The sequence below is a fragment of the Apteryx mantelli genome, chromosome 31 (assembly GCF_036417845.1).
Source record: "Apteryx mantelli isolate bAptMan1 chromosome 31, bAptMan1.hap1, whole genome shotgun sequence".
Classification (NCBI taxonomy): Eukaryota; Metazoa; Chordata; class Aves; order Apterygiformes; family Apterygidae; genus Apteryx; species Apteryx mantelli.
This window is the reverse complement of record NC_090008.1, coordinates 2,662,053-2,671,087: the sequence shown is the minus strand read 5'-3', so window position 1 is coordinate 2,671,087 and position 9,035 is coordinate 2,662,053. Positions and strand designations below refer to the sequence as shown.

The 9,035-nt window shown below is 65.9% G+C and overlaps 1 protein-coding gene across 1 annotated transcript; it reads left to right on the top strand.

Annotated features, from left to right (window-relative positions):
* CERS2 (ceramide synthase 2) lies at positions 1 to 7,821 on the top strand. Its single transcript, XM_067313347.1, has 11 exons — positions 1 to 23; positions 3,320 to 3,493; positions 4,255 to 4,372; positions 4,479 to 4,597; positions 4,823 to 4,880; positions 4,966 to 5,016; positions 5,351 to 5,443; positions 5,669 to 5,797; positions 5,878 to 5,984; positions 6,106 to 6,259; positions 6,575 to 7,821. The coding sequence occupies exons 2-11, from the start codon at positions 3,321 to 3,323 to the stop codon at positions 6,701 to 6,703; spliced, it is 1,131 nt and encodes a 376-aa protein (XP_067169448.1). The 5' UTR covers positions 1 to 23; position 3,320; the 3' UTR covers positions 6,704 to 7,821.
* The last annotated feature ends 1,214 nt before the right edge of the window (positions 7,822 to 9,035 follow it).

Sequence of the window (9,035 nt, the reverse complement as noted above, 5' to 3'; positions counted from 1 at the left end):
GGCGGCGGCGGCGGCGGCGGCGCGTGAGTGAGCGAGCGGCAGGGAGCGGCGGGCGCGGCGGCCCGGCCCCACCGGCGGGAGGGCTGGCCGGGGCCGCAGCCGCGGGGGCCCGGGCGGGGGCCGGAGCGGGGCAACCGGGCCGGGCCGGCGGCGGGACCGGCCTGAGCGGGCGGCGGGGCCGGGCCGGGCCGGGCCGGGCGCGGGCGGGGGGGGGGGGGGGGAGGAGGGAACCGGGCTCCGGGGGGAAGGGGCGAAGCGGAGCCCGGGGAGGGAGGGGGGGGCAAAACCCGCCGTGCCCGGGAGGGGGCGGTCGGTCGGTCAGTTACTGCATTTCTCCTTTCCGTCCCGTTTCTCGCCATTTTTGCAGTCCCGGGGCGGGGCCGGGGCCGGGCAGTGCCCGGGGAAGCGGGGAGGGAGCCGGCGGCCCTGCCCACGGCCGGGGGAGGGGGTCAGTGCTCCACCGGGACCGCGCACCGGTGTATTGGGGGGGGGGGGGGCAAAAAAAACCCCCCCGGGACCGTGCACCGGCGGGGCGGGGGGGGGGGGTCAGACCGCGGCGCCCCGCTGCCCCCCCCGGCCTCAGTTTCCCTGGGCGCTTCCCCCCCACCCACCCCCCGCGGGACGTTTTGGGGCGAATAAACCCCTTTTTCCGCCCCGCCGGTGGCTCCCCGTCCCCGCGGCCTGGCTGCGGGCACCGCGCAGGGTCCGAACCGGGGCGGGGGGGGAAGCGCCAAATATTAACGAGCCTTTCGGAGCCCGGGACCTTCAGCCCGGCTCGAGCGTGTGCGTGGCCCCTGGCGGTTAATTATTCACCTCTCCCGGGAGCCTTAAACGCCGTTGTCTCTTTTCGCAGCCCGGCGATGATGCTCGCTGGCTCTTGGCGGGGATTTCGGGGCTCTTCCCGCCGCCCGTTTTGGGGCAGCCGGGTTGGGACCCGCTCCGGCGAACCCAGGAGTCCGGCTGCACGTTTCGGGCTTGGGCAACCCGGGATGGGGCTATCCCCGTCCCGGCTGCGGGAGATGCTCCGAGCGGATTTTAACCAGCCTCGTGCGGAGGCTCCTGCTGTCGCTTTGTGGCTTCGACCTCGAAATTTGGGGGGGTTTCTTGCTTTTTAGCAGGGTTAACCGTCAAAACAGGCTTGGATCGCGGGTGCTTTTGCACCTAAAGCCGCCTTCGCCTCGCTCTTGGCGGCTTCGGGGCCGCCGCGTTCCCCGCTGACTGTTCGTAGCTCCGCTCGCGGCTGCCTCGGGGTGCTCCCCGTCGCCGTGGGCCCTGCAGCATCCCCGGGCTTTTCTCGGGAGCCGGAGCGTGACGGGGAAAAGGCGCCACAAGCCCTGACCTCGCGTGTCACCTGGTCCTCGCGGGCGCAGGGCACCTGGCCCGTCAGGTGCCGTCCCCGCTTCCCGGATCCCAGTGCTGGCGTCGTAATTGCTTCCCACTTGCGGCGCGGCCCTTATCTGCGGTCTCGTCTGTGTAAATCGGGATCGCTCCGGGGCTGGCACGCTCCCGCCTTCGCCTTGCGAAACGCTTCCTCCTCCCCGGGCGGCCGTTTCTCCGCTCTCGCTTCGGGGCCGCGACGCCCTGCACCTCGCTCCGCCGCAATCCCGCCCGCGCGGGAGCCGCTCCAGGGGTTTCCGGCCGGCGGGAGCGTTTGCTGCCGGGGCATCCTGGTGGGATCGCGGCGGTGGTCCGCGTGTCCTTCCCCTCCCCGTGCCTGCCGTCCTGCCCGGGCCGCGGCACAGGGCGCCGGGGCTTTTCTTTTTAAGGCACAAAGGTGCCCTTTGTGCCACCAGTAAATCCCTAATCCCGCGCCTCTCAAGGCCGCCGGCTCCCTCCTCGCCGCAGCCGCGCTCTGCTCCCGGCCGGCGCCTGCGTATTCGGGGCAGGGCTGGAGGTGGCATTTGTGCCTCAGTTTCCCCAGGGCCCCTGCAGCGCTGCGGCATCTTGCTCCGGCACTGAGGGGTCAGGGCCGGACGCGTCTCCCTGGGGGATGGAGGCGGGGAGGGATGTTTCAGTGCAGGTTGGCGGATCTACAAGGGACACGAGTTGTCACGGCCTCAGCCCGGGGGAGCTCCGGCTTGGGAACGAATCTGGGACGCGAACGCGGCACGCGTGAGACGGTCAGGAGAGAAATGTGCTGGGGGTGGGAGCCGGCTGGGAAGGAGGCGGCCGGGCTGAGCCAGCGAGGCGCTTTCCGCCCAGGAAACCTTGGCTCGGAGCACCGGGCACTTGTGCCGATCGAATCACCAGGGCTGGCCCGGCAAAACAGGTGCCGGGGGATTCACCCTTCCTCTTCCTCCTTCCGCACTTTCCTCTGGGCCTGAGTCCATCCCGCTGTCCCTCCATCCCCGGGGCCCTGGCCCGGCCGCAGGCACGATGCTGCGGGACGTGATGCCGCTGGGGAAGCGGGACGGGGCCTGGATTCGGGCTCAGGGGAATATCTTGGAGGCCGGGAGGCTGGTTGCTTCCCGTGGCCAGGATCCATCCTTGCCAGTCGGAAGAGGGAACCGGCCTCAGTTAATCATCACCCGCTGACCTCTCCGCCGCAGGGAGCAAAGTTCCTTCGCCGGCGCTGAGCACCCGCCGCCGCGTGGCCCCGGGGGAATTTCGCCGCCCCGCGGAGTGTTCCCGTCAGGTGGCTGCGCCGGCGGCTCGTCGGGCTGCTCGCCTCCACCGGGGCCGAGTCCTGCTCCGGCCGTGGGGCTCGGGATGCCGGCGCCGAGCTGGCGGGATCAGGGCCGGCTCTGAAGGAGGGCGGACGCAGCGCTCGTGGGTGGACTCGGACCGTGGCGCAAGGAGAGGAGGCGTCCACGGCGCGTCTCCCTGCTTTTCGGGGATGGGGCGAGGGGACCGCGTCCTCCGCTCGCAGCCGCGCCGTGCGGGACCGTAGGGAAGGCAACGGGGGCCACGAGCCGGCCCCCGGACACCTGGGTTCCTATTCGTGGCCCCGCCAGGAGCCGCTTCTCCTTTCGGGGCCGGGGCCCTTCCCCTGGTGCCGACCGGCGGGGAGTTTCGCTGCGTGAGCGGCGCCTGCGCCGTGGGGACGCCGGGGACCTCGTGGCGAGCAGAGGTTCCCCCAGCTGGGGCCGGTTCCCCTCCTTCGGCCTCGAAACTCAGTCCGTCGTGGGGATGAGCGCTGGGTGCGAGGTTCAATCCGGTTACTCGGACCCACGGATTGGAGCGGGTCCCGCGCTTCCAGGGTACTCGTTAGCCGTGGGGTAATTAGCACGGTAAACGGTGGGAGGGGACGGGAGCGGTTTGGGACCAGGCGACCCCGGGACTGATGCTCGCCTCACCGGCTCGCTCGTTTTGCCCCCAGCATGTTTCAGACCTTGTACAGCTACTTCTGGTGGGAGCGACTCTGGCTGCCGGCAAACCTCACCTGGGCCGACCTAGAGGACCGCGATGGGCGAGTCTACGCCAAAGCCTCCGACCTCTACATCACCCTCCCCTTGGCCTTCCTCTTCCTCGTCGTCCGGCACCTCTTCGAGACGTGAGTGATTCCTCCCCTCCGTCCCCTAGAGACGAGGTCGTGCCGCCCCTGCATCCCTCGGGGCTCTGGTTCAGCTGTTCCTGCATCCCTGGAGCCGGGCACGGTGCTGGGGACACGCTGCAACACCCAGGCCCTGGGGAGCAGGATTGAGCCCCTGCGAACGCCGCCCTTTCCTCCCCTCCCCGCTGCGAAATGAGCCCAGGAGTCCTGCGAGCCTCTGACTGTGGCACCCCGAGGACTGGGCTGACGCCGAGCTGGGATTTGCCCTCGGCACAGATTTCGGCCGGGGCATCTGCCCCCGGCGGCCCCGCACAAACGTGGCTTTGTGCATCCTCCGTCGCCCTCGCTGTCCTTATCGCTGCCCGCGGGGCCCAGCGGTTAAGGAGCGATTTGTTAGGCAAACAATGGCGAGCCGAAGCTGGGAACAGACGGGGCTTTGTTGGGATGGCGGGAGAAGGGGGGGCGGCACCTTTGCCGGGGTGGATACGGCCCTGCCTCTTCACGGGAGAGGACCTGACCCCCATGCCAAAGGTGGTCCCCATGGCCTGGAGTGGCAGAGGGACCCAGGGGACACCCCCGTGGCAAATCCCACCCTGGAGAAGCCGCTTGCAACGAGGTCGGCAGCAGCGGGATGGGGAAACGGAGGCGCAGAGCGGCTGCAGGTCCCGGGGTGGCTTCTCCAGACTGTTCCTGGTGCCTGTTTGACGGGGCCAGTTGATGCAGAAGTGGCAACATCTCACTTGTCCCCTCCCTTTCCCCAGGTACGTGGCCACCCCCTTGGCCAGGCTGCTGAACGTCAAGGAGAAGATCAGGTTAAAAGCCACCCCCAACGCCGTGCTGGAGAAGTTTTACGCGGCCACCACCAAGCACCCCAAGCAGGTGAGGGACGTCCCCGAAACGGGTTCGGGGTGGACGGGGCAGGGCGAGCGGTGGGACACGGGCGCCACGGCGTGGCGGTGACGTCCCTGCCGCCCCCCCCCCCCAGACCGACGTGGAGATGCTCTCAAAGAAGAGCGGCTGCACGGTGCGGCAGGTGGAGCGCTGGTTTCGCCGCCGGCGCAACCAGGACAGACCAAGCCTGCTCAAGAAGTTCAGAGAGGCCAGGTGAGACCCTGCGTCCGTCTGTCCGTCCCCTGGGCCGGTCGCTGGGGACGCACCGTGTCCCTGCGGCGAGTCGATCCCTGCGCCGTGGGGCGATGGATGGGGCCGTGGGGGCTCTGGCTTGGCCGGGAGCCACCCCAGGTGGGGGCAGTGTGAGGCTGGGGGCTCCGTCCTTCTCCCTCCCTCGCCCCGGTGCCCGTCTGAGAACCGTCTGCTTCCTTTTTCCAGTTGGCGATTCACGTTTTACCTTATTGCTTTCATTGCTGGCATGGCTGTCATAGTAGATGTAAGTACCAGCCCCCCCCGGCCACCCGTCCCTGCCGGCCTCCACAGCCCCCGCTCACGACCCTCCATCTCCCTCTGTCCCGCAGAAGCCCTGGTTCTACGACCTCCGGGAGGTGTGGAAGGGATACCCCATCCAGGTGAGCGCTGCACCTTGTCCCTGCTGGCTTCCCACGGCCCTTCCCACCTCCGGGGGCTGCCCGGCTCTGGCTGATGCTTGGAGAAGGGGATCAGAGCCCTCAAGGGTGCAGGAGGGTTCCTGGGACCTGCCAGCTCTGAGTGATGCCCGGGGAGGGGGATTGAACCCCCCTAGGGTACTCAGGGGGTCTCTGGCACCCACATGGGTCTGGCCGATGCTTGCAGAGGGGGATTGAACCCCCCTGGGATGCAGGAGGGTCCCTGGGACCCAGGAGCAGAGGGTCAAACCCCCTGGGATGCCTGGAGGTTGCCCCCAGCCTGTCCCTTGGCTTTCAGAGCATGCTGCCCTCCCAGTACTGGTACTACATGATCGAGCTCTCCTTCTACTGGTCCCTGCTCTTCAGCATCGCCTCCGACGTCAAGCGCAAGGTGGGCTGCGGTCGCGGGGCTCCGGGGACGGGATGGGCCGCTTTGAGAGGCAGCGGACACAGGGTCATCTTAGGAGGCTTTTCCCAGGCTCCGTGGGCGTTGGGGACTGGCTGGCCAGGAGAATTTGAGGACAAAGTGGGGATCTTGGGGACAAGAGGCAAGGCAGGGTGCTGGGGGATGGAGCAGGGCTGACTTAACCCCATCTCCCCGCTTTCCCGCGCGCAGGACTTCAAAGAGCAAATCATCCACCACGTCGCCACCATCATCCTCATCAGCTTCTCCTGGTTCGCCAACTACATCCGCGCGGGGACGCTCATCATGGCCCTGCACGACTCCGCCGACTACCTGCTGGAGGTATGTCCCCCTCCCCGCCGGGCACGGCCGTGGCCACGGCCCGCGTCCCTTCCCCGGCTCACGCCCCTGTGCTCCCGCAGTCCGCCAAGATGTTCAACTACGCCGGCTGGAGGAACACCTGTAACAACATCTTCATCGTCTTTGCTGCCGTCTTCATCATCACCCGCCTGGTCATCCTGCCCTTCTGGTGAGCACCGGCTCTGGTTAACGGGTGGGGAAACTGAGGCACGGGGTGGCAGGGGAACCTGCCGGGGTGGGAAGCTGGTCCCTGGCATTAAAAGAGCTTTTTCTCCCTGCGTCCCGGGCAGGATCATGCACTGCACGGTGGTTTATCCGTTGGATCTCTACCCTGCTTTCTTCGGCTACTACTTCTTCAACTTCATGATGGTGGTGCTGCAGTCGCTGCACATCTTCTGGGCCTACCTCATCATCCGCATGGCCCAGAAGTTCATAACTGGAAAGGCAAGTCGGGGACCTGGGCATGGCTCACGGCTCCCCTGGGAGCAGCCGGCGCGGGGTGGACGGGCTGTATCCGGACCTTTCGGAGGGCCGCTGCCTGCCACAGCGTGCTCACTCGGGGAGGGTGCAAGGGGGAGACTGGGGGCTGCGTGGTGGCTCGTGGACAGCAAGGGGACGGGAGAGCTTGGTTTGGCTTCCCGAGTCCCAGAGCATCCTTGGGGGAGAGCGACTGTGGGGCAGAGGATTGGGGAAACTGAGGCCCGGCAGGGAGCTGGCGTGCCTCAACTGACCGAGACCCCTTTTCCCGTCCCCTCCCAGGTGGTGGAGGACGAGAGGAGCGACCGCGAGGAGACGGACGACACGGAGGAGGAGGACGAGGCGGCGAAGAACGGGCCCCTCTCCAACGGCCACCCCGTCCTCAACAACAACCACCGCAAAACCGACTGAGCGCCCTCGCCCCGCGGCTGCGCGGCCGGCCCCGGCTGGCGGGGGCGGCCGGGGGCCCGCACGGAGGCCGAACCCGTGAGACGTCAAATCCCACCCTGCCACCGTCAACGTAGTGCCAAGGTCCCCGTCCCCTCCCCGCGCCCTCCCTCGTCTCCCCTCCCTGGTCCAGCGGAGCAAGCTGGGACCCCCGGAGAGCCCGTCTCACCCGCCCGCTCCCCTCCGAGGGGGCCGCGGCTCTAGGGACGGCAGCGGTCGCCGCTTCTCCGTGTCACGCTCGCCGTTCGTGCCCTTTTCTGCCTTTCACCCACTGCCTTAATCCGCCGCGGTGCCAGCGCGCCCCGGGGGAGGCGGAGCGGGGACCGTTCCCCTCCGGCAACCCCTCCGGAATGGCTCCTTCCCCTCCCCGCGGCGGGCTCGAGCCTTGGGTTATCTCCCCTTCCCCTCGCTGGAGGGGAGCCCGTCCCGCGGCGGGTCTTCGTGCCTCTTCCCGGTGCCAACCGCACGCGAGAAGGGTTCGGAAAAGCCCCTTTCCCCGTCCGGCTTCGCTGCCGGCACTGAGCGAGGGAGGAGCGAGGTTTGCCGGCGGGGGGGGACGGCTGCCGGCGGGGGGGACGTATGGGCTGGCGCGGTCTGGGCCCCGCCGCCCTCGGCGATCCGCGGCAGGGCGAGCAGATGAAGTAGTCCCGGGTGTTTTAGTGGCCGGAATATTAGACAACACTACGGAGTACTCGGGGGAAGGAAGCTGTAGCGTTTAGTCACTACTAGCGTCTCGCGGAGGAGTTTAATCCCCTCGTTTCCTCTTCTGTAAATGGGTTTCGATTGCCTCGAGTCTGTCCCTCTCCGTGGCCTCTCCCGGTCCCCTCCCCAGCTGTAACAGGACAACTTTGCGACTGATTTTTCGTTTCTATTTATTTGGAAGATGGAAGGAGCCGGGCCTGGCTACGAGTCCCGCGCGCGCCCGTCCGCAGGGCGAAGCCGGGACGTAGCGAGACCTCCCAGCGCGGAGGGGTGGGGGGGTGGGGGAAAAGGACCATTAACCAACATCAGACCAAAATGTGTTTTGTTGTTTTTGTTTTTTAAAAAAAGAAAGAAAGTTAAATATATTAAAAGTTTAAAAAAAAAAAAAAAAAAAACACTAATAAACTTCGGTAAAAACGGGCTCGGGCATCTTCTCTCGGATTTGGAGCAACCCAGAGCTGGAAAGGGCTTGGGCTGGCGCTGCTCGTGGGTACCTGGCTCTGCTGGGGCCGGGGAGACCTGGGCCAGGCTCTTTTTTTTTTTTTTAAACCTCTTTTTGTTCTTCTTTTGAAAGCGTCGTGCCGCTGGGTCCCTAAAGCAGCGCCGCGGGGCTAGGCTGGCCGGGCAGCGAGAGGAGCAGACCGCCCTCCTCGGCCTGCTAGAATTACAAAGCTGCTATTCAAGCGGACTGTAAGGATGGGAATCGGAGCTCGCGGAGGCCCCAGAAAGGTAAAAAAAGGAGAAAAGAAAAAAAAAAAAAAAAAAAAGAAAGGTTGTTTAGCCCTGAAAAAAGCCTCCCTTGTTGGGAGGGCACCTGCGTAAGCCTGCGGTGGCACCAGCTGGGTGCTGCCCGGAGCAGCGTCGGTGCCCGAGGGATGGGGAAGGCAGCTGGAGCCCCTCTGTTAAGCTCTGTTTCGCTACTTCCTACCTCTTCCAGGCCAGGGTTTTGCGTTCAACCAGGGGGTCGATGCAGGAATCGAGGCCGCTTTGTTAAAAATCTGCCTCTTTTAGCCAGCGTTCGCTCTGACTCACTTAAGCCTTTGGACAGGCAGGAACAAGCCTTGCAAAAAAAGAAAAAAAAAAACAACCCACCTGCTAGGAAAAAAAAAAAAAAAGCGAGTTTTACTTGTGGAGCTGCTGTTCGGTTTGTGCCACGTCCAGCAGCCGGGCCAGGCTGGAAGGAGGCTGCGCCATCCTCCCCGGCTGCCAGCGCTGCAGGCCCCGCGCCAGCTTCTGCCCTTTCATCCCCGCTGCTTCCCGCATTAGAGTTTGACTTGACCGATTCCCGTTGGAGGCCGTGCCTAACTGCACCTTCCCTGTGGCACGCTTTGAGCGGGGTTTGGGGGGGGGGGGCGGGGGGGTCCTTGCTTTAGGATTGTATCCTAGAATGGTGGGAGCTGGGGCAGTGTTGATGTTCGTTGCCTTAACGAGAGAAGTTCAACTTCTCTGCTTTACTTTCAACGAGTTGAGGATTTAATGAATATTTGTTTTGCCCAAAATGACCGTGGGAGCTTTCTGCCCTCCCCCTGCCCACGACTGTGCACATGGCTGGGCTGATCTGCCTCCCAAGGACAGTTTTCCTACAAGCCCACTG

Excerpts from the sequence above, each read along its gene's own strand:
- CERS2 (XM_067313347.1), top strand. The coding sequence starts at position 3,321 with ATGTTTCAGACCTTGTACAGCTACTTCTGGTGGGAGCGACTCTGGCTG. Across the intron at positions 4,598-4,822 it reads AAGAAGTTCAGAGAGGCCAG|TTGGCGATTCACGTTTTACC; the intron begins GTGAGACCCTGC and ends TCCTTTTTCCAG. Across the intron at positions 5,798-5,877 it reads CCGCCGACTACCTGCTGGAG|TCCGCCAAGATGTTCAACTA; the intron begins GTATGTCCCCCT and ends GTGCTCCCGCAG.